This window comes from Chelonoidis abingdonii, chromosome 22, assembly GCF_003597395.2.
Source record: "Chelonoidis abingdonii isolate Lonesome George chromosome 22, CheloAbing_2.0, whole genome shotgun sequence".
Classification (NCBI taxonomy): domain Eukaryota; kingdom Metazoa; phylum Chordata; order Testudines; family Testudinidae; genus Chelonoidis; species Chelonoidis abingdonii.
In genome coordinates this window covers 18,427,086-18,451,120 of record NC_133790.1, presented here as the reverse complement: position 1 = coordinate 18,451,120, position 24,035 = coordinate 18,427,086, and the positions used below count along the sequence as shown (strand labels likewise).

General features: G+C 41.4%; 1 protein-coding gene across 2 annotated transcripts; it reads left to right on the top strand.

The window, feature by feature from the left end:
• Positions 1 to 544: 544 nt before the first annotated feature.
• On the top strand, positions 545 to 23,776 carry TOP3B (DNA topoisomerase III beta). 2 transcript variants are annotated; one of them, XM_032776886.1, is made up of 19 exons: positions 564 to 650; positions 2,259 to 2,422; positions 2,498 to 2,716; positions 3,263 to 3,394; positions 4,470 to 4,576; positions 8,777 to 8,851; positions 9,805 to 10,001; positions 10,496 to 10,652; positions 11,810 to 11,923; positions 13,722 to 13,812; positions 14,181 to 14,335; positions 14,606 to 14,711; positions 16,352 to 16,498; positions 17,247 to 17,420; positions 18,308 to 18,436; positions 18,912 to 19,061; positions 20,227 to 20,327; positions 20,601 to 20,802; positions 23,251 to 23,776. In XM_032776886.1, exons 3-19 carry the CDS (start codon positions 2,620 to 2,622, stop codon positions 23,733 to 23,735), a joined length of 2,619 nt encoding a protein of 872 aa, XP_032632777.1. In that variant the 5' UTR covers positions 564 to 650; positions 2,259 to 2,422; positions 2,498 to 2,619; the 3' UTR covers positions 23,736 to 23,776. The 2 variants fall into 2 exon arrangements, with proteins under 2 accessions (XP_032632785.1, XP_032632777.1); XM_032776894.2 differs by lacking the exon at positions 2,498 to 2,716 and having other exon boundaries at positions 545 to 650.
• The last annotated feature ends 259 nt before the right edge of the window (positions 23,777 to 24,035 follow it).

Genomic DNA, 24,035 nt, shown 5'->3' with positions numbered 1-24,035 from the left:
ACTAGCGATGCTCACATCAGTGGAGCTGAGCCAGCATGAGCAGATACGCTCCCAGCCACTGAGAGCCTAAGGGAGTGGGTGGCTGAAGCCCTGCTACAGCCGTGAGAAAACCAAGCAGAAACGGCTGCCAGCATGAGAGAGGCCCCTGGGGCCGAGGGGAGCACCGCAGGCACGGCGGAGGGGAGAGGAAAGATATCTCTCCATGAGAGCTGCAGGAGAGGATGTCTCTGGGGGAAAGGGAGGGGCCAATGAGGGAGAGCATCATCCTGAGGCCAGGGGGCGGGGCCAGTGGGGGGACAGCCTCTGCCTGAGGAGGGAGAAGCTGGGGGGGCGATCATCTCCCAGAGGCCAGGGGGCGGGGCCAATGGGGGATAGCCTCTGCCTGAGCATAGGCGCGGCAGAGGAGCCAATGGGAGGAGAGCATCTCCCTGAGGGAAAGCGGAAGAGCAAATGGGAGGAGAGCATCTCCCTGTGGGCAGGCGGAAGAGCCAATAGGGGAAGAGCATCGCCCTGAGGGCAGGGCGGTGGGGCGCGTCCTGTCTCTCTCTCGGAACTGGGGGAGGGTGGAGGTCAGTCCTTGCAGCTTCCCGTGCTGTGTGACCCGGCAGCGGATGCGGTGTCAATGGCGGCCTACGGAGGCTGTGGGGCTGGTGAGCGTGCCGCTATGAGGGGTGCTTTCTGGGTCAGGGGCTGGCGGGGAGACCCTGGTCCCGCGGGGCGGGACTCGGCCTGTCGAGCGCCTCAGCAGGCGCAGGGACATTTCGCCTTCTCAGGGTGTCTCCGCAGAAGGGACCGGGCGCTGCTGGGCCGAGCAGGGAGGAAGTGGGTCTGGCAGCCTGTAGCCCGAGTGGGAGCTGCCCTTGCCCCGGCTCAGGGACCCTTACTCCCGGGGCGGGCAGCTGGGCCGTGACAGGGCCCAGCTCCTGCCGTGAGATCGGGCAGGGCACAGCGCTCCCTGTGCGGCATCCCGGCTGCGAGATCGGGCCCTTGTGACAGCGGCGTGAAAGCCGCCTCCGCTGCCCTCCGGGGACTGCGAGCGTTACAGTCGCTTTACTATTAAATGAAATCGGTTTCCTGTGGAATTTGCGTCGAGAAACACCCAGCGTCGCTCAGGAGTTTCAGACTAGAGCAACCCAGAGCCAGGGGAATGGGACTGTGGTTTAGATCAGGGATTCTCAATCTTTTTCTTTCTGAGCCCCCCCCCCCCCAACATGCTATAAAAACTCCACAGCCCACCTGTGCCACAACAGGGGGTTTTCTGCTTATAAAAGCCAGGGCCCGCGTTAGGGAGTAGCAAGCAGTGCAATTGGCTGTGGCCCGATGCCACAGGGGGCCCCCGCTGAAGCGAAGGGTTTGTCTATACTGGCAGTTTAGAGCACTGCAACTTTTTGCCTCTGGGATGTGAAAAAACACCCCCCTGAGTACAGCAAGTTTCAGTGCTGTAAAGCACCAGTGTAGACCGTGCACCAGTGCTGGTAGCTACACCTCTCGTGGAGGTGGTTTTTTTTTTAGAAAGTGCCACAACTACACAAGCCACATTAAAGCAGCACTTCAGCATTGCCAGTTTAGACTAGCCCTAAGTTGCTCAGGCCTTGGCTTCTGCCCTGGGTAGGGGGGCTCAGTGCCCTGGGCTTCAGCCCCGTGCAGCAGGGCTTCAGCTTTCTGCCCTGGGCCCCAGTGAATCTAACACTGGCCCTGTTTGGGGGGTCCCTTGAAACCTGTTTGAGGCCTCCCCAAGGGGCCCTGGACCCCTGGTTGAGAACCACTAGTTTAGATAACATGGGAGAGGAGAACGGGGAATGAGAGAACTACTTAGTTTGTTTTGGACTTGGAAAAACAATGTTTAAGAATGCTAGTTCCCATTATGGATTAGCCGTCCTGGAAAGTTGTATTTGATGAATGAAAAAAAATAAATCAGGGGTTTTTAAACTAGGCTTCCGAAAGTGGAAATATCTATTTTCTCCAGTCGTTTAAAAGTGTCTGAAGCCCCCAAAGGAGTTCCTGGTTGGAAAACTATGGTAGCTTTCATCCTGGAGTGAATTCTTAGTCAAACTATAAACCTCTGCATGTTAATAGAAATGCTGACACCACTGATAAGTAACCACAGGAGTACCTAAAGACAGCGCTAGAGGAAAGGAATAGCTATTTGAAAAAGACTAGGAACAGGAAAATGTGTATTGTTGGCACACTTTTGTATACCATTTTTTCCACAAATGATTTCACTTAATTTTGAGCTGTTGTTTTTTTCTTCTTTTTAGGTCAAAGGATAACGCAGGGAGAACAAACTGTAGTTTATGCTAGGCTAAAATCCCATGATTAAGGTCTGAAGCCATTTGAAGTCCTCAACTGAAAATGAAGACAGTGTTGATGGTTGCAGAGAAGCCTTCTCTGGCTCAGTCTATAGCCAAGATCCTCTCAAGAGGTAAGATGGAAAATTTGCTAATCTCTTCAGCCTTTTTTGTTTCTCTTTCTGACAAACAGTATATTTGTATTATAGGGACTAAATCCATTAGAACATGCAAGCATATGGAAGTGAAGCAGTTTACTGATTGCATGTTACAAAGGCTACTGGACTTCAGGGAAGCTGGGAGCTAAAAGAACCCTGGACAGCTAACTTGGATGCTGTTGGGCAGCTGTCACCTCCCAATGTTAATCTGGGCTGCCAGCGGCAGACAGCTGATCATAAGGAAGCTGTTTGGCACTCAGAATCGAAAAGGTTGTTATAGAGCTCTCCTACATCATTCCATTTTCCCGTACCCTCAGAAAACCATAAAATTGAAAAATAAAGTAGCAGCCTCTGTGACAGGAGTCTGCTTTTGTTACTTAATATAGTATTTTTACTGTACATTGAGTTGTACTGTTGTTGAGAGATGCTGAATAAATAGCAGATCCCTTGCTCAGAGGTTTTTCTGGCTTAAAGGCATGAGCTGGTACTGTACAGAACATATATAGAGCAGAGTGTGTTCATTATACTTGTGTTGATCCACAGGACAAGTTGAGCTTTCAGAAGGAATTTTTGAAAAAGAAGAGGAGGGAAGTTTGGGATATGTTAAATAGAAGGGTGTTCCAAATATAAAGTGATATGTTAATAAAGGCTCAAAGGTGGGTGTTGACAGGAGAGAAACTTGTTTAGAGAGTGGAAAAGAGTTTCAGGGAAATCTGAGTTGAGAAACAGAGGGAAGAGTGAATTTCATGATGCAAGAAACAAGATTACTTTCAGTATTTTAGCGCCTGTTAATTATTATTATTTTTATTGTAATAGGAAACATGTCCTCTCATAAAGGGCTGAATGGAGCATGCTCTGTGCATGAGTACACTGGATCATTCATAGGACAGTGTGTCCACTTCAAAATGACATCTGTGTGTGGTCATGTGATGACTCTGGATTTCATAGGTATTGTCTGTCTGTGATATGTTTGAATTTGAGCAGTTTGTACAACTTTTAAAAAACAACAACACTTGTGCAAAGTTAACTCTTGACAGTAAAATCAGAGTCAGTGGTGCAGTGAACATTGGATAAGAGAAAGGAGGTTGAAAGGAAGGATAGCCTTTGAGTTAAGACATCGACTAAAGTCAGAAGCTCTAGGTTTCATGCCTCACACTGTAACAGACTCTGTGTGATCTAGGGCAAGTCACTTACCTTCCCTGTGCCTCCATTATTTTAATTTGTAAATGGGGAGATGAGAGGCCAAATTTGCTCAAGTTTGTAAAACACACTGAGATTCTTGAATGGAAGGTACTTTATAAATGCAAAATATTATTAAAAGGGCACTGTCTAAAATGCGATGGAATATTCAAGGCATTGTGTAGTAGCTTAAGTACATGACTGGAAACTAGGAACTCCTTGGCTTCTAATGTTATCTCTGTCACTGACTCACTGTGACACTGAAATTGTCATTTGAGAACTGTTTTTCAATCTGTAAAATGAAGATGATACTTAACTGCCTCACAGGTGTTATGAGGATTTAATAGTTTGCACAGTGCTTTGAAGAGGTGTACAGCACTTGTTAGTGCTATAAATTACAATCAACAATGACTTTGAGATATGGAAGACAAAAGAATCAAGCTAATGGGACCCAACTGACTATATAGGAGAAACAATGAAATTGGCTATGCATAAAGGACTTTAAATGCTCAGAGTGAGTAAATTGCGGAAAAAGAGAGAAATAGCTTTTTTTCTCCTCTTTAATCTTTCAGTTATAGCAATGTGTTAAAAAACAAATTTCCTTTAGAAACGTGTTTTGTTTTTTTTTAATTGATGTCCCTTTAAAATGTGACTGATATTAATATAAATCAAAGTTAAAGGTCATTATGGTTCCTGGTGGAGGCATATGAAGGGCTGAACTTCCCTAAAGAATGCCATTTCTGAAGACAGCATGCTATGATGAGCTTTGAAAGCCAGGTGTTTGTACAATAAATGTTTCATTTAAGGTATTTAGAATTCTAGTTAATACTCTTTCCCATTTCAGGAAAATATAACAATTGGGACAAAGTTGATCCAGCAGAACTTTTTAGCAAAGCCCCTACAGAAAAGAAAGAAGCTAACCCCAAATTAACTATGGTGAAATTTTTACAGGTACTCTTTTTATGAGATGTATTTTAAAACTGGTGGTGGTGGGGATGGTTGTTTTTTGGGGGGCAGGAATTAAATGGTTAGTGTTCTCTCTAACTACAAGCATGACTAAATGTATGCATCTAGGAACAAAGAACATAGGCTTCATATCCATGACGTGAGGATTCTATCCTGGGAAACAGCGAATCTGAAAAAACTTGGAGATCGCCATGTATAATCAGCTCAACACGAGCTCCCATGTGATGCTGTGGCCTCAAGGGCTAATGCAGTCCTTGGATACATAACCTGTCTACTCCTGCTTGAGATTCCCTTGTTATCTGGCTTCTTTATTTAGCACTCATGCAGTTGCTGCTGGAATACTGTATCCAGTTGTGGTGTCCACAGCTCAAGAAGGATGTTGATAAATGGGAGAGGGTTCAGAGGAAAGCCACGAGCATGATTAAGGGATTAGAAAACATGCCTTATAGTGACTGATAAGCTAAATAGATTGAGCTCCCTGAATCTAAGAGAATTTTAATCAAGTCACCCCTTACAGTCTATAAGTATCTACATGGGGAACAAATATTTAATAATGGGCTCTTCAGTCTAGCGGATAAAGGTATGACATGGTCCATTGGCTGGAAGTTGAACCAGGAACAATTTACCAACAGTCATGATGGATTCTCCATTGTGACAATTTTAAATCAAGATTGGAAGTTTTTATAACAGATATACTATAAGGAATGGTTTTAGGAAGTTTTATGGCCTGTGTTAATACAGGAGGTCAGACCTGATCAGTGGTTTTCAAACTGCGGGTCGCGACCCAGTACTGGGTTGTGGAATGTAAGGCATTGGGTCATGGCGGCTCTGGTCAGCACTGCCAACCAGGCCATTAAAAGTCTCATCAGCAGTGCAGCCCGGCTAAGGCAGGCTAGTCCCTACCTGTTCTGACACTGTGCTGCGCCCTGGAAGCAGCCAGCAGCAGGTCTGGCTCCTAGGCGGGGGAGCGGGGCCACAGGGCTCTGCGCACTACCCCCACCCCGAGCACCGACTCTGCAAGCCCAGTAGCCAGGAACTTCCAGGGCATAGAAAGGTCAGCAGTGCCAAGACAGTCAGGAAGCCTGCCTTAGCACCTCCACTGCACTGCTGATCGGGAGCCACCTGAGGTAACAAAATCCCATATCTTTGTCTTCTGGCCACTAGTGTAAACTGGTGAGGATCTACAGTGCTTCATTAATTTAATGAAGCACTGTAGTGCTTTTAATAGCACTGTAGCCTTTTAATAGTGAGAACTGAATCTGTCTACCCCTAACCATTTCCTTCTCCTTTCGGATGATTTTGGAAGGGTACCATGTCTTTTACATTCAACACAGTAACACGTCCTCCAACTCTGCCCCCAAAAGGCAGGTGGTTTCTCAAAGTCTGAAGTATGTTATTTCTTGAATTGTAGCCATCTGTAACATTTTGGAGATCACTCAGACCAATAATGGTCTCTTTCACCCCCTGCCTTGTAAATTTGGATGTCTTAATGCTTTGCTGTTATGGTTCAGTACTCTGACACCAGTAGCCAGCCTACAAGTATAATCCCACCCTGGCTTCCCCCAGGCAAGTTACTTTGTGCAGGCTGACCTCAACAATCCCTTCTGATCCTGAGTCCCCCCAAATCTGTTTTTCAGGTTCTTAACTACCTGACACTTGGACTTTTCCCTGCTGGTTTATCACCCAGAGGTGTGAAACCTGCCCCCAATTCTCAGTTCACTTTGGCACATACCCTCCACACAATTTGCACAACAGAGACCTACTTGAGGTAGAAATAAACAAAAAATGTATTTAATAGAAAAATCATAGATTCAGAGATGAAATAATAAGGAAAAGCAAATGCATCCAGGTTACACAGAAAATAAACAATCTCAGGCTTTACACTTCTGTACAATATTAGTTAAATAACTTGTATTAGGAAAAGGGTACCTGTTTCCTCTGAACAGTTTCCCAGTATGCCCTCTGTCCTAGAGGGGATCCATTGCTTCATAGACAGCACCTTGCTTAGATGCTGCCCCTCAGTTTCTGGATAACCTTCACTTCAAATGCTTTGTAGTCTCTTTTTCCCTTTTCTCAGACTATGTTAATTCATGGTTACACAGGGGAGGGGTGTGTGTGTCTCAGACTAGGGTTTTCATTTCAGTTTCAAGTTGTTTCAGAATTTTCTCATTAACTTCAATGGTCCACTGTTGTCTCTTCCTGACTGGACAGTGCTAGGTGCTTGGAGCCTGCCCTGGGCGGTTCCCTCCCTGTCTGATTGCCTCACCACACTGCTAGGTAGTGCAATATAGTTACAATTGCAACTTTCTCCACATGTATATGTATACAGGTTATGGTTATGAATGTATACATATATCTCCTAGTGACCATCAAAAGTTTAGGACATTACAAGCTTTCATAAAAGACCTTACTTGACACACATTTATACACAATAACATTGTATATAACTAGTTGATTCAGTTGCTTATTCTTTGGGATTCATAGAATCATAGAATATCAGAGTTGGAAGGGACCTAAGGAGGTCATCTAGTCCAACCCCCTGCTCAAAGCAGGACCAATCCCCAACTAAATCATCCCAGACTGGGCTTTGTCAAGCTGGGTCTTAAACCTCTAAGGCAGGAGATTCCACCACCTCCCTAGGTAACCCATTCCAGTGCTTCACCACCCTTCTAGTGAAAATGTTTTTCCTAATAGCTAGCCTAAACCTCTCTCACTGCAACTTGAGACCATTGCTCCTTGTTCTGTTATCTACCACCACAGAGAACAGCCTAGCTTCATCCTCTTTGAAACCTTTGGTGTCTGGACCCTGACTGTCACACCGTCTTTGCCCCATCCCATATCTTGGGAGTTTTGCCTTTCAGTGTTCCAGAATACCATCTGGGAAGAGAGAGATGAGTCTGCTCCCAAATATGGGGTTATGGCTACACAACAGGGCTCACAACAGTGCAGCTGCATTGCTGTAGCACTGCTAGTGCAGATGTTCTAAGCCGATGGGAGAAAGCTCTCCAGTGGACTTAATTACTTCAGCCCCTGCAAGCAGAGGTAGCTTTTTTGGCAGAAGAAGCTCTCCCACTGACAGCACTGTCCACACTGGTGCTTAGATTGGTGCAACTTAGGTTGCTAAGGGGGGCGACTTATTCATCTCCTTAAGCAACATAACTTATACTGACATAAGCTGTAGTGTAGCCATAACCTCAGTCTTCCTCACTACAGAAGGCAGCTCTTTGTTAGTCCACCAGGCCTTCTCTCATTTATTGTTATAAGCGGCTGTTTGGTTAGTGCTAGATCCTTGACCCATTGAATTCAATTTTGCCTTTGCCTTCAGAATTTGACCCTTGATGTGTCACTCTGTACAATAGGCACAACAGGCACACAATTCATTCATTTCACAATTCACTTCACATTTGTAGCACGCATAAGCCCTGGAAAGTGAACTGTTTGTTAAAACTATTTATGTCCTTTATTTATCACTCCTCACAAATGCAGTCTCCAGAAAGCAGCTGTATTGCTGGATGTGCAGTGTGGCGATGGTTGCTTTTATAAAATAATACCTTTTGGAAATCATAACAATTTGCACTTCTGTCCTTCTGAGGATTGAATGCATTTTCAAATAATGAGTTAAACTTTATGACTTCCTTGTGAGATAAGATAATAGTATCCCAGTTTTAAAGATGTAGAAATTGAGACACAGAGGTTAAAGGACTAGCCTAAAGTTATACACGCTGTTTGTGGCAGAGCCAGGAATAAAATCCAGATGCAAGGAAGCTGTTGAGGTGTATAGTCATTGAGAGATCCCAAATAAATAGTAGGTTTTTGCCCTGAGATTTTTCTTGTTTAAAGGCACGAGTAGGTACAGTACAATCATACACCAGTGTGTGTTCATTATAACTATATTGATTCATAGAACAAGTTGGGTTTTTTCAGATGGATTTGTTTGAAAAAGGGGAGGGAGGAAGGAAGGTGGAGAATATGATCTCAGGTTTCTTGGCTAGCAGTCCCATCCTTTAGCCACTATACTCCTCTTCCCCGCTACTGTGGTCCTTCCCCCCCAGTAAAGTCTCTGTTTCATCACCTATTTGGAATTTGAGTTTGCAAATGCAGAAGATAAATATACTAACATTGAAAGAGTTAGGAACAGAAGGAAGTTGCTTTTCAATTGTTGGAAAACTTTAATTTCTTTTATAGGTGGAAGGAAGAGGCTGTGACTACATTGTTTTATGGTTGGATTGTGATAAGGAGGGAGAAAACATCTGTTTTGAGGTAAGGTTTTCATTATTATTTTACTATAAAATCATAACACATGTAAGTTTACTATACATTGTGTTACCAGCATTTTACTAGTTTATGGTTATGTACTAAAGGCTACACAAATTAGACTAGTAGATTTTTAAGGCATGGAATAACTTAGTGAATAACTCATGGATTTTCAACATCTAGGGCACTAGTTGCAAATCATAAATCAGTCTTGTAGCTTTTGTTTATCTGTGGCGAAAGTCCTTCTACATCTCACAGCTGGAATAGTTGTTTTATTGTTTTTGTAAAAACTTGGTCACCATAGTGCTCTGTTAATTGGGAAGGTAGAAATTTTAGCTTGTAGAGGTCACCTTAAAGTGCACGAGAGATTTGGATTTGGTACACCATAGGTATAGAATTAAAATTAACGATTTTTCCACAAAAGGTTATAGTGTGTCACTTCGTACAGCCTTACTTCCGTACCTATCCCGCACCTGCAATTAACACACTACATTAGTGGATTTGGCTATGTTTTATTTAGTGGTTTTAATAAAATTGTGTTCATCTGCAGCTTTATTTAGCACTGTCATAATGACTGAATTGTCTTTTGAGGCCTTAAAAGGTTAATTCAGATTGAAGCTGGCAAGTTTTTGCAGGGTGATGCTGCGAACTCTGCAAAGCAAAATCCCATGGGTATTTCTTTTTTGCACTTGTCTAGAAATAGTGCTTCACTTTTACCAGCTGTCAGTGTCTAGTTAAATAGGTGCTTATGATGTGTTTATTCCTTAATGTGTTTCTAATGTGTATATGAGCAGTACTGCTCTTGCCAGCATATTAATGGAAAAGCATGAAATCTCATTGGTGGGAAGAAAGTGGTAATATATTGGCTATTATTCTGTGTAATCTTTGTTATAGAGATGCACCCGCACGAAAACCCTTGCTTTCCTATTACTGCTAACACGTGCTTCTATTTCCCTTAGGTTCTTGATGCTGTTCTTCCTGTTATGAATAAACCTCGTGGCACTGAAAAGACAGTTTACAGAGCAAAGTTCAGTTCCATTACTGACACAGACATCTGTAATGCTATGAACTGTCTGGGAGAACCCAATCGTAATGAGGCTCTGTCAGTGGATGCACGCCAGGAGCTGGATTTGAGAATTGGCTGCGCGTTTACGAGGTAACAGAGAGGATTGTTCTTGTGCTGATAGTTGTTTACCTAGTTTATACATATATTTTTTTAATTAAAACCATAACCCTAATTTTCTTTTTAATTTTAACTTCTTTTTTGAAATTTAATTCCATTTTTATGAAAGAGCCACTGATTGTCCGTTGCAGTTCTGATATACATGTTCTCTGGTTAAAGAGTCTTCTTGAACCAGGCTCTAAAAATTTTGTTTACCCTGATTTCTATCTCAGTCCCTCTTCCCAGTCTCTTCAAGAGGTAACAGGATCCTATGTGGAAGGATTATTTTATGTATTTATTATTTATTTATTTATGACATTGACGATTAAAGATTTTGGTCACTCTTGAAAAAATATTCTGAGGTCTGTGTGTCCTTACATTGATATGTATCCATGTGAGTTTATGAAAATTTCCCCTTTTTTGAAGGGAATAGAATTTATTAACATGCAAAAATTTTTAAACAAGTTTGTCAATATTTTCTCTCTTAGGTTTCAGACTAAATATTTTCAGGGGAAATATGGCAATTTAGACAGTTCACTCATCTCCTTTGGGCCATGTCAGACCCCGACACTTGGATTCTGTGTGGAAAGACATGATAAAATCCAGTCTTTCAAACCTGAAACTTATTGGGTGCTGCAAGCCAAGGTAACTTTTTATGCCATGCATAGTTGTGTGTTTTGTTTGTATATATGAAATTTAGTGCACATTTTATCAGTAAAATTAATTTTATTTTGTCTCTATGTATTAACTTACACACTTGTAACAGCTCTTGAATTCAGATTGCCTATAATTTACAGTGTAAAGAACTGATGGATTTTTATTCATTGTATATGCATGTGGTCACTTGTCACAGAACAGATTCAAAGATGTCATCTGTAAATTAGTGATTATATGCACTGTTCGTCAGCCTTCTTGAATCCTAGCAGTCTAAACTTAGATTCAGTCAGAATGATTACTCAAAATGGGTTGCTTCAGATCAGTGAGTCCTTGCACTGATCCTCTAGTTATAGTCAATACATGATTTAATTAGCCTGCCAAAAACACATTGCTTCAAAACTCTCAGGTTCAGCAAAGTGTAACACTCAGTGTGCTAATTGCCAGGTGAGTCCTCTGAATACTTTGATAGCTCACACCAGTTTCACTAGCCTTGCTGGTGTTGAAGCTCTGAGAACTAACCAAAAAGTTATGTTTGTGTGTAACTGACTTTTTTTCAACGAGTAGTAGCAGGATGATAGAGCAGTCTATTAGCTTTTTATCTTAAATGAAAAGATGAAAGCTAATGTGTGTCAGTTCTTGTTTCCTTTATCAGTCCTGCATTATATGCTTCTCCTGAATGTCAACATGAAATGTTGATTTTCTGTTCTCCAAGAGCCTAAGTTTATTAGCATCTTTACCAGGATGGTGCAGCTTGATACTTCTTTACAATCAGAATTTTAAACCTGAATTGCATTAGTCATCTCTGTCTAAGATAATTACAAATGGAATAGTTATCTATATTTACAAACTATTTTGATTTATCTGCTGCCTATCCCATGTCATTTAAAACACCCACAATCACTAAGGAACTTTAAATCGGTCGTTCAACATGTCAGCTATTTGACTACTCTGCAAGTACAATGAAACTTATCAGACTCTGAAACTCCAGCTAGGCTATCTACAACCCTGGCCCTAAGAATCCACATCTTTTTCAGAAGTCCATGCAAAAGAAGGCTTTAGACTGTGCCTGGAAGTTAATAATGCTTGAGTGTGTCAGCCTGTACTTAAATACAAAATATTTAGATTTTTTTTCCTCCTCCCCGTAGGTGAACCATGAAAAAGAAAGTTCTCTCACTTTGGAGTGGGATAGAGTGAGGGTGTTCGATCGGGAGATTGCTCAAATGTTCCTAAACATAACAAAGATGGCAAGAGAAGCAAAGGTAAGAACAGTAGTAAGTACAAGTAAAGCCATATATCATATGGCTTAAGTACTAAGTGATTTATATATAAAATCTATTTTTTCCCCCTTCTAATTCTGAAATAGAAAAAGTATTCAATAAAATGTCATTTTTGTCTTGATTTTAGTTCAATTTAGTGTGCATGCAGAACGAAAGGTAGAAGAGCTATGATTGTGGTTCACGTCATTTTAGTGTTACAGGCATGTAGTCGTCTTAGTGGAAGCCCCTTTCCCATGGCACCTAGCACACTGGGATCCTCATTCATGGATGGGACACCTAGGCGCTTGATAATAGAAATAATAATATTGACTTTGGGAGATGACATCACTCATGGTGGAAGGCAGCTTCCTTTAGACAAGAAGTCTGTGTTACTAAACCTGCTGAGAAATACTGCTTTGTCCTTGCTGAATAGATTTCTTATTTCCCAGGAGATACTTTATAATTTAATTACTTATATGGCAATATTCCTGCAGTGTGTGTGGTTAGGGCTTCTGGTTTTTTTGGGAGGGTAGTTCTTAGCAATTTTTAAATTTTACATAGATGTCCAAAATTAGGGGTTTTCCAGGCTTGATGTTTGTACATACTGTAAAGAGTAGACTATTTGTAAATCTTTCCTAGTATGCTTTAACATAGTACTGTTTCAGACATCACTACATTAAAGCACATGGGAACCTTTCGTGTGCACCAGCAGAACCTGCACGGACCAAGTAATGCATTTAAGAAATCTCACCCCAGTAGTCCACATTACTGCATAGATAAGCCCTTAGATACAAATAATAATTTTCTGGTATTTTTCAGATAAACACCTGGAGATCTTGGGAGTTTGGTTTTTTTGGTATAGTGGGTTTTTATTGGTAAAACCTAAAACAGAAGCCAAACATACATAGTATTGTACAGTCTGTATAGCCAATTAACTGCCAGTTCCATTCTATACAGTACTCGTTTGACAGTACATTTGGATTTATGTGCTTAAACCCAGCAAGTTTCCAAGACTGTGGATGAAGCCTTTAAAAATGTGGATTGTACACCTCTACCTCGATATAACTCTGTCCTTGGGAGCCAAAAAATCTTACTGTGTTATAGGTGCAACTGCATTATATCGAACTTGCTTTGATCCACCGGAGTGTGCAGCCCTGCCCACCCAGAGCACTGCTTTACTGAAGTCATGTTATATCGGGTAGCATTATATCACGGTAGAGGTGTAGTTAGAACTGATACTGTACTTGGATTAAGGACTTAATCATTAGCTGATTGAAGTGACATGCAGCTGAGAGGGTGGGAGGTAAAGATATAATAATATACTGTATGGAGATACACCTGTCTCATAGAACTGGAAGGGACCCTGAAAGGTCATTGAGTCCAGCCCCCTGCCTTCACTAGCAGGACCAAGTACTGGTTTTGCCCCAGATCCCTAAGTAGCCCCCTCAAGGACTGAGCTCACAACCCTGGGTTTAGCAGGCCAATGTGCAAACCACTGAGCTATCCCTCCCCCCATCAGTAAGCTACCTCTCTCCATCTTCTAATCTGGGGGCTAAACTGGCCTCCAGCACAAAGACATCTTAGGGCCAGGTTTTCAACCTTACTAAAACTTCCCCTCAATCAAATTGCCTTGAAATAAGAAATATTTTAGGACTTGGGGGACACTAGCTCAGAGAATAAAACAAAATAGATAATACAAGCCTGTGTAGTGCTATTAGAAGATGAATTGTGAAACTAATGCTAATATCATGAATTAAGCATGTTCAGAACTTACAGGGGAAATGCTCTTCTGTTTTTTAAGGTAGAATCTGTGAGTAAGAAGGAGAAAGCAAAGCAGAGACCACTGGCGCTGAACACTGTAGAAATGTTACGAGTTGCCAGTGCAGCTTTGGGTATGTAGATAATGTGGAGATATAAATGTTTCAGTTTTAAAACTGTTCTGAAGAGAAAATGTGTTAGGTTCTGACTCATCTCATGAAATAAATGAAGCGCATTTAGAACACTTTGTTAGCATTGCAGGCAAGTGATTACTAGCTACAGTGTAATATAAGATCATTATGTTAGCAAAGCAGAATTGATACAATTTAGAGAATTTGTCAGCAGTGAAGGGTTGGGTGAAGTAGCAGATTCTGGTCATGAAATGCTTTTGTAGAAAATACACACACCATAGTAGTGCATTTGAGACCTGTCATGGGGAGATGTTTGCTAGGCAGAGATTAATCTTCTGCATAGCTCTGATTTTTTTTTTTTTTTTCTCCAGGAATGGGTCCACAACATGCTATGCAAATAGCAGAACGACTTTATACTCAGGGTTATATTAGCTACCCTCGAACTGAAACAACCCACTATCCAGAAAACTTTGACTTGAAAGAATCTTTGAGACAGCAGACTAATAACCCTTACTGGGCAGAAACAGTAAGTATATTAAGCAAAATTTGAAATGCTTTACAAGTTCTTTCTTGGCCACTGTTCTTGGAAAAACAGTATCAAGAAATCCATGCTATCAAATAGCACAAGCATCTCTTAATGGTCTATAGATCTAAGTAGTCAATATACAAATTTGTAACTGTATTTATTTTCTGTGGTTTGTGTTCTTATGCATTTGATCTGAAAAGCATATTAGTCTGTAGAGAGACTTGATGTATTATTAACTTGTTTCTGCTTTCTCCTTTTCATTTTGTCTAGGTAAAGGCATTGCTGTCAGAAGGTGTTAATCGTCCAAGGAAAGGTCATGATGCTGGGGACCATCCTCCAATTACTCCAATGAGAGCTGCAACAGAAGCAGAACTAGGTGCATACAACTCTTACTATAAAAAAACAGAGGAGTTTGCAAGAGGGTTGGGTACCTGAGACAGTTTGGAAACCCCAGCTCGTATTTTCAGGAAGAACGGAGTTACTGATCCTGTTCTGGTGTATAAACAAAAAAACCCAGTAAAGTTAGTGACTGCACCGGAACTCCTGAAAAGCTGAAATAGAAGTATGAGGAACGGTAGATTAATGTACAGAAAACTACATTATATTAATATTAAAAATTGACTTAAACTCATAATGGCAAGGAAATTCAGAGCTAAAAATGAACTACTATTCTTGTGCCTGTATATTACAGTACCTTTAAGATCAGTGGGCAGTCAATGTATGCTGTAATACCCAAGCTTGACAGAGTGGATTTAGAAGAGAATGGCAGCTTTTAAGTCTGAATGTATTTTCTTAGGGATTTGTAAGTGAAATATTTAGTAAAGTAACTGACTTTTTTTGCATTTTCTATAACTTGTCCTTTTTTTAAATTAATTTTTGCCTTCCTGTACTCTCTGATCTCTCAAAGGGAGTTTGTGTAGTTCAAAAAAAAAAAAAAAAAGATAATCCATACACTGTTGTTTAAGAACTTTAATTAAAATCTTTATGGAAAAGAGATGCTGGCACTAATCTGTAGTTTTAACAAATGCCTTCAACTTTCCATAAATCAGTCAAATAGTCTTAGCTTCAACAGAAAAAGCAAGAGTGTTATGGTATTGAGTGATTGCATAACCCTTTTACAGAGGCCTGCAGCTAGATAGACCATATTGGGCATGGGCATGGGCATGGGAACCAAGAGCTGTGATTTTTATTCCAGCTGTACCAGTGGCTCATTATGTGAAATCTTGGCAAGTCACTTAACCTTTCTGCAGCTCAGTTGACCTACCTTAAATTGGGGTTAATGATGTTTACCCACCTTTGTAAAGTGCTTTGAAATCCACAGGTGATACTATAAATGCTGCTGCTAATAATAATAATTTATTACTATTACAGAAACATTCGAAACTCAATGAAATGTAAGCTGTGACTTAGTGCTAAATTAAAACTAGTAAGAGGTGATCTATTGCAACACTTGTGTGAGAGGCCACTAGAATTTAGTAATAGGACTAAATTTTGGGGTTAGGTTTAGCAGTGGGATACAGCAATAGTCTTCTAGCACTAGAGATGCAAGTTCAGATCCTGATTTTAGATGATAAATAAAAATAAATGTGAGGCTCTTGGCCTAATCCTCTCAGTTGCACACATAACTAAATCAGGTCACAAGATAGCACAACCGGGCTTCTTTGCTCAGGAGAGTATTGGCAGTGGTTCTGCAGCAGACCTGTGTGAGGAAACTTGCACAGCCCTTGCCTGACCTATGCCTATTTCATTCCAGTGCTACTCATCTTTCACTTTCATGAGAACTAAGGTGACTCATAGCTTAAATAAACTAAAGGTGCTATTGTGCAGAATTCTAATGTGTTTTGGGTATACAGGGACTTCAAGAAAGAAACATTAAAAGAGAAAATAGCTGAACTTTTAGAGTTAAGTGCCAGTTTTTCCTGAAAAGTTTATAAAAAACTGGGGTTTTTTCAAACAAGTATTCTATAGAGCAACATGATCAGATTTTATGTGGGTAACAAGGTGTTGTCTCTTCAGGTGGTGATGGATGGCGATTATATGAATATATCACTAGACATTTCATTGCCACTCTCTGTGCTGATTGCAAATATCTCCAAACCACCATTTCTTTTATTATTGGTCCTGAACATTTTACCTGTGTAGGAAAGATGGTTATTTCACCAGGTAAGGAAAACATGGGAACAACAGTTTGGTTAGTTATGGCTTTCTTCTCCCCATCCCCAAATAAAAAGTTGAAGAGGAATTAAATTAAAAGCGGGGGTTTTGAGGCTGGGGCTGTGGGGGGTGGGGGGGATTTAAAGCATTAAAATAATAAACCAACTCTTGCTCTCATCCCCACACTTGGATTTGCCAGTGTGACCCATTTTAGGATTTCTGTTCCAGTTGTGCCCATAACATACTAAGCAGCACTGCCCCTGCACACAGGAGGAGACACGAACTGTTTTAAATTGTATGTTCTTCAGTCTTTTATTTATATTTGCTAAGACAAACTCGTTGGTGCTAAAAGGAAATAATTTAAGGCTCTGTGCTAATCTTGCCTAATCACACTTGGTATTTTAAAAAACCCCTCCTGCCCCTTTGAAGTTTGATCTGACAACGGTTCTATTTCTGGCCAAGGAGGGCTGACTTTTGGAGCCTGCCAACAGCATTCCAGAATCAACACAGAAGGGTTAATGATGGGTGGTGGAAGCAACTCTTTCTACAGATTCAGTGCATTATTTCCTTAATGCTCCCAGCCTCGCCTTAGGGAACAAGAATCTGGTATCCATGATCTTCTGTGTGGCAGTGCAAACAACCATTAAGTCAGCTTCTCAGCCTTGACTTGTGTAGTACAGCCCCAGTTAGAATTAGAAAGTATCTTGCCTAATGGAAACTGAACGATTCCACCACTTTCATTTATTTTTATTTACAGGGTTCACCGAGATTATGCCCTGGCAAAGCATCCCCTTAGAGGAGAGCCTCCCCGACTGTGAGAAGGGAGATGTTTTCCCAGTTAGTGAAGTAAAACTGCTGGAGAAACAAACAAATCCTCCCGATTACCTGACTGAAGCAGAACTCATCACACTGATGGAAAAACATGGCATTGGTAGGAACTTTTGTCTTCCTTACGTGATGATGTAATACGCCTCCCAGAGGGCAAGGTGTTGCCCTTCTGAAGTTTCTCTATCAGGAATGGCCTTTTAGTGTTCCTGTAAATATGTTCAGTGATGGCTTATGTTTCCTGTCAAATCACAAAGTCCTTGGCATCTTTTAGATGGCTTTCAAGAATCTGCCCGCACAATTTTCCCTCTTTCTTCTCTTCTATCCTCATCTCATTTCATGTCCACTACTCTTATGGCCAAGGAGCACCAAACAGTATTCCTTGCATAACCCTATCAGTGTTACTCCTCAATTAACCAGAGATTATATGTGCTCCCTCCATCCAGGGACTGACTTCCTGTCTTTACAGCATACTTTGTACATGTTGGCTCTGGTATTTTAATGTAGCATGTACATTTCAGTATTACAATATTTATTTTTAACCTAAACTGTTTCCTAAGTACAGTGAACTGGACACCTCCAGTCCTGCTGAACAGGCCGAGTTATCCCCCTTATTCTAGTGGAGTTTCATTCATATATATATATTGGCTGACAACGTACAATAAGAGAAAGCTGTTGCCATAATAGCGATCTCCCTGGAAGCAGCAAAAGAGTTAAAAGCAAAGTATGTGTTGCAGAATTCTTGTAACTGAAAAATCATTCCTGCAGATTTGAAAAGAACATATGAATTATTAAGCAGGAATGGAAGAAGTAGCTGAGAAATGGAGAATGATGTGGAAAAGTGGGGAGAACTGAATGTTAGCCTTTGCCCAAGGCATGAGAGAGAGAGTTAATGTCTGACTTACAAACCAGAAAAGGGGAAGAGAGACTAGAATAATTGCATGTAAAGTTGTCATTTGTGTTCAAGAAGGGTGTTGTGTTTGTGTGTGACAGGAACTGATGCAAGTATCCCAGTTCACATTAATAATATCTGCCAGCGGAACTACGTCACAGTGGAGAGTGGTCGCAGATTGAAACCTACAAACCTTGGCATTGTTCTGGTTCATGGTTACTACAAAATAGGTCAGTTGCTGCTGTTTTATTTTCTGTCATTTTCTTTTCATTTAACTATGTTCCTCGCCAGATCTGGACACCAAGAGATTTTAAGGATCATTTGCTACCGCGGACTGCAGAGCTCATTCTTGTCATGGAAGCATAGGATTTAGGCTGTGCACAGTTTGTCCCCCCACCACATGCTGAGCTGCAGTGATGTCTGGAGAAAGCCTCTTCTTCACCCCCTGAGAGAGAGGAAAAGCACAATGACTGCATCTCTAGGGACAGGAGGATTCATAGAGAAGAAACCAAGTAGTAGATCTTAAAAGGCTACTGCCAACTTACAAATCACATTTGTCTGAAAATGTTGTACTTGTAATCCCTAGCATTATAACTAAAAAATTATTTTTTTCAGTTTGCATTCTTTGTTCATTTGAGAGCGATTTGTCTGACAAATCTCCCCGTCTTGTCTGCCAATCTCTTTGTCTCTCTGACTTCCTCTTAGATGCAGAGCTGGTGCTTCCTACAATCCGTAGTGCAGTAGAGAAGCAACTCAACTTGATAGCTCAAGGCAGAGCAAACTATCAGCAGGTTCTGGAGCACACCCTTGATATCTTCAAAAGGAAGTTTCACTACTTTGTTGATTCTATTGCAGGTAAGGCTCCTTCACACCTAAAGTTCTCCAACTCTGGCTAATTGTTGGTAAGGACTTGAGAGAATCTATAATTCTTTAGGAGATCTTTCAAGGGGCTAGGTACACAGAGAACTTGGATGAACAGCTGTTAACAGGGCACTCATTCTGGAGTGCTTCTGAGTGTCAGGGTGCAATGTCACCAAGTCCAAATGAACCCCTTCCAGGTTATTAAAGAGTCCGATAAACGAACAGTCTGTCTGTCCTCGCCTAGGGTCTTCAGCCCCAGCTCTGGGCCCTTTAAATTCAGCTCTTTATTCGGGCTTCCAAATAAGCTCCAGACCTTTCTTGGGGTTCATGGCACTTTACCCGTGGCTGTTTGGGAACCCAGGGCCACCTACTGCTCTGGGTTTTAACCCAGGACCCTATAGACAGCCATGTGTACTTCTCAATTCTATTAGTTGCTGCTTGTTTCCTGTGTTCTTTAGCGTCACCTTTTATCTCCGGGTTAAGGTTCTGAGGTCCTTTTTCTCCCTGAAAACCCAGCTTTGCATAATGCATCCAGAAAACGAACCATGGCTATTCCTTACATTTATTTGGCCAGAGAGGAGCAAGCTGCCTTGCCCCCTCTGATCCTACTCTGAGCCAGGAACTGAACTGCTAAGAGCAGACAGCTCCTTTTATCTGGGCCAACAGGGTCCTGATTGGCTGTTACTAGCCCTTCAAGCCCTTGGAGGGCCAGGTCTGTGTAGTTTCCAAAATAGCCACTTTGGAGAAGCCTCTGTAGAAAAACTTGCTTCTTGAGGTGGGGTGTGGTAGGACAGCAGTGCCCCCAGCTGGGAGCTGCTAAGGCTAAATACACCCCATCACAACAGCACACACAAAGTTGCACTTGAAATCTGTCACCTGGATTCATGATGGTAGGTACTAAGAAGCAAAACACTAGAACTGGCTGAAATATATTGTGTCTTATGCATGCTCAATACAGCTCTTTTAGAAAGCTTTTTTAATACATATATTTGTTTTGCAAACAGAGTGTACAAATACAGCATGTTTGTCACTAAATATTGTATTTGCTTTTGGCCCAACAGTCTCCTTTCTCAGACTTTTTGTGCAGAGAAAGGGGTGACTTTCGCCATGAAAAAGGTAGCAGCAGGGTTCCAACACTTATGCAATTTATTTTTGGCAGGTATGGATGAATTGATGGAAGTGTCTTTCTCACCATTAGCTGCCACAGGCAAACCTCTTTCTCGCTGTGGCAAATGCCATCGTTTTATGAAGTACATCCAGGTAAGGTAACCTAGAGATTGAGTTTATACTTCAAAAGTTACTTGCTGAAGATCAATAGTTAAAAATATCTTTTGCCTTAATACATTTGGGTTCATCTGTATCTCATCTCAGATGCCTCTCTGTAAAACATAGTAGAGCTTCTCCAAAGGCCCAAAGCGGGTTCTCCCCATGGAGCAGATCAGGTGGCAATAACAGTTGGGTTGCTGAAGGTTTTGAACCTTACAAAGTGGATCAGAGCTGTCGCTTATTTGGAGAGTCTTACTCTATTTCCAGGCCAAGCCAAGCCGTCTGCATTGTTCTCACTGTGATGAAACATACAGCCTTCCCCAGAATGGTACCATCAAACTCTACAAAGAGCTGCGTTGCCCTCTGGATGACTTTGAGCTGGTGCTGTGGTCTTCCGGATCCAGGGGAAAGAGCTACCCACTGTGTCCATACTGTTACAACCATCCACCCTTCAGGGACATGAAAAAAGGTAGAGCTTCCATTGAGATATAGAATGGTCAACCACATTGTAACAATTTTAAAATCAACTGTTTGTTTGGTCGTTTGTGATTCATTTTTAGTAGATTCCCAGTCAGTGGTACAAAGGTTAAAATGCTGTTCTGTTCAGCTAAATAACTTCAAAACCAAATCATAAGTGTCTATATTTGTTGCCTCCCAAAGGCTCCATATCAAATATGCAGAGTTTAGAGCTGAAAAAAGTGTTTTTTCTAACCAAGTTTCTAAAAACAAGCCGGGGCCTTCTCTCTGCCCCTTGATTGTCACTATCAAAGGTTCTGCAATTGGATTTTAGTTCAGTTGATGATGCATGAGAAATAGTAGAAACCAGTTTGTTCTTTCACAACTTTATTGGCTCTTCTGTGCTAAAAGGAATTCTTCAAAATTGTTCGTCAGTGAAGTAATTGGCTATGACTTAAAGATACACAGGAATAGATCTCTTGAGTAGGAAGGTGCTATTTTTTTCAGTCACATTTCTGGCTGTTCCTGCACTTAAGAATCTAACAATTTCCTTGATAAATCCCTGTCTAGAGTGATTGGTTTTAACATCTGAACTAATCTTGAAACTTGGTGTGAATTTCCTTTAGACTGAGAAAAGGTACTTGCTAGAGCTGGTAAAGCAATGAGTTAAAGGCAGGGAAAATAGAGGATTAACTAATTTTTAAATTCTTCTTATTCACTAACTTTTTAAAATTTGTTCCATTATTATCTCAACTCTGATTTTTAAAAAAGTTATTTTTGGCCATTTTACTTTGATAAATTCCACCAAGTTTGTCTGTGTTGGCAAAATATTTGCCACAGTTCCCCAAAATAAATAATATATTTGAAAAATACCATGATATTTATAAGTCTCATAATTGGCCAGTTATGTTAAAAAAGAGCCTTTTTCTAAACACCCGTAATGTGGAGTGGGATTTTTTTTAATATGAAAATCCCCTTTACTGTTTGCAGTAATGTAGTATTTTTCAGTTTATAAAGTGGACACTCTGAGCATTGGATGGACAACTACAGCAGCTTTTATAAATCAAAATAAATTAGAAAGCAGCCTCTCTGCACATGCAGGGTATCCTTCATAACACTCAATATATTCAATGCATCTTATTGAGCATTCCGATGAGAATAACTTGCAAACTAATATGCTAAGTTTCATTGATCTAATTGTGGCAGACATGGAGCTACTGTGTAATAATTTTATGAATTCTGTGTGTGACCTGATCAGTGAGATAATCACTGTGTAGCTATATTTGGATATTGGGTCATCCCATAGGAATGTATTGGTCTAGCTTAATGGGGGGCTATTGTAAAAGCAGGCAAGAAGGAAACAAAATGGCTCCAGATAAAAGATCCTGAGAGAGAGGAAGGGAGGAGTTGTCAATGAGCTGTCCCTGGAGAACACAGACTGACAAGTTCTACCGGATTGTTTGAAACAACTGGGGCCTTCCCTAGCTTCAAGGGAATGGTAAATTTAAGGGAAAGACAGGAATGTGTGTAGATTTGGTCCGTGTCTGAAGATCTTTTTCTCTGAAATCCTTTGTTTAAAATAAACAATACTTTTCTTTGAGAGGGCTCTCTGGTCACTAGATGCCACTACTTATAGCTCCTGGAGGAAAGGGAACTGCAGGTACTGAACGTAAGTTAGTCTTGCAAAGGTAATTGTGGTGGTTACACAAGGGACTGCAGCCCAGGGACAGGTCTGGGAGTGCTGGAATCATGTGATTTTTACCACAGGCAAAGTGGTGGCTCAAAGCCTGATACCTGAAAGAGGAGTGCGCTCAAGGAGAGACAGGAAGGGGTCAGAAGTGCATTTAGCCTGGGAACCGTGAGACTAACTTCTAGCTAAAATGCCAGGTTTTTTTATCCTCATTATTCTCGTTCATATTAAGGTAGCACTTAGAGGCCTCAGTTGTGGATTGGGGCTCTATCGTGCTATGGTAATACAACACACACACAATAAACGGTGGTTCCCTGCTCCAAACAGCTTACAGTCTCCATATGAGACAAGTGGACATAATACACTGTCTCACTGAAAATAGATTTATTTTCATTATAAATTTCTCCATTACTCTTCATTGTACAGCGACATTGAGAACTCTTCAGAGCAATCACAGTGGCAGTACAGAACAAGGGTTTTGCATGTCCTACTTCAGAATCGCTGGTACTGGACCCAATTTTATATCATTAGGTGATCTTTATTTTAACATTAGATTCTCCACTGAATTCTCCTTGTTTCCACATCTAGACTTCTGAGCTGAGAAGACTGAGTTAAGCCTGAGACTCCATCCTTAACCCACTGTATTGTGCATAGGGCTTTCAGGGTATACAGGGTGCCTTTAGCTCTGTTTAAATCCTACATCACATTTCCTGCAAAATGCAAAAATAGAACACACAGTTTCTGATTATGTGGTTTTACTCTTTTCCTTAGGGATGGGCTGTAACGAGTGTACCCACCCAACATGCCAGCACTCGCTTAGCATGCTTGGAATTGGGCAGTGTGTGGAATGCGAGAACGGGGTTCTGGTACTAGACCCAACATCAGGCCCCAAGTGGAAGATGGCCTGCAACAAATGCAATGTGATTGTGCACTTCTTTGAGAATGCCCACAAAGTGCGAGTGTCACCAGAGACCTGCGAGTCGTGTGATGCGGCCCTTGTAGATGTGGATTTTAATAAAGCTAAGTCTCCCCTCCCTGGTGATGAGACACAGCATTCAGGCTGTGTCTTCTGTGACCCTGTGTTCCAGGACCTGGTGGAGCTTAAGCACGCTGCCACGAGGCACCCTATGCACCGTGGAGGACAGGGGAAAAGGCAGGGTCGAGGAAGAGGAGGAAAGAGCAGGAGACCTGGAGGGAGACCCAACCCAAAGAGACCCAAGGACAAAATGGCAGCTCTGGCTGCATACTTTGTATAATGCTCACACAACAGCTATTAAAAATTAAACCTTGTATAAAATTTTGTTTTCTTCTCAGTGCATTTTAAAAATATCACTGATCACTTAAATTTTGTCTTTTTTAGAAAAGTAAAACAGTTGAGATCTCTGTACAAAGTTAATTGTTGTTCACATAAATGCAAATACTAAAAAAATCCCCCTGGGTGACCAGTCCTGACCAACTACATGCTTCTGAATCCTTTTAAAATTTGAACTGGAGTTCATTTATCTGGGCACGGTGCATGGAGGAGACAGAGGAAAATTCAGCAAATTTACCTATAA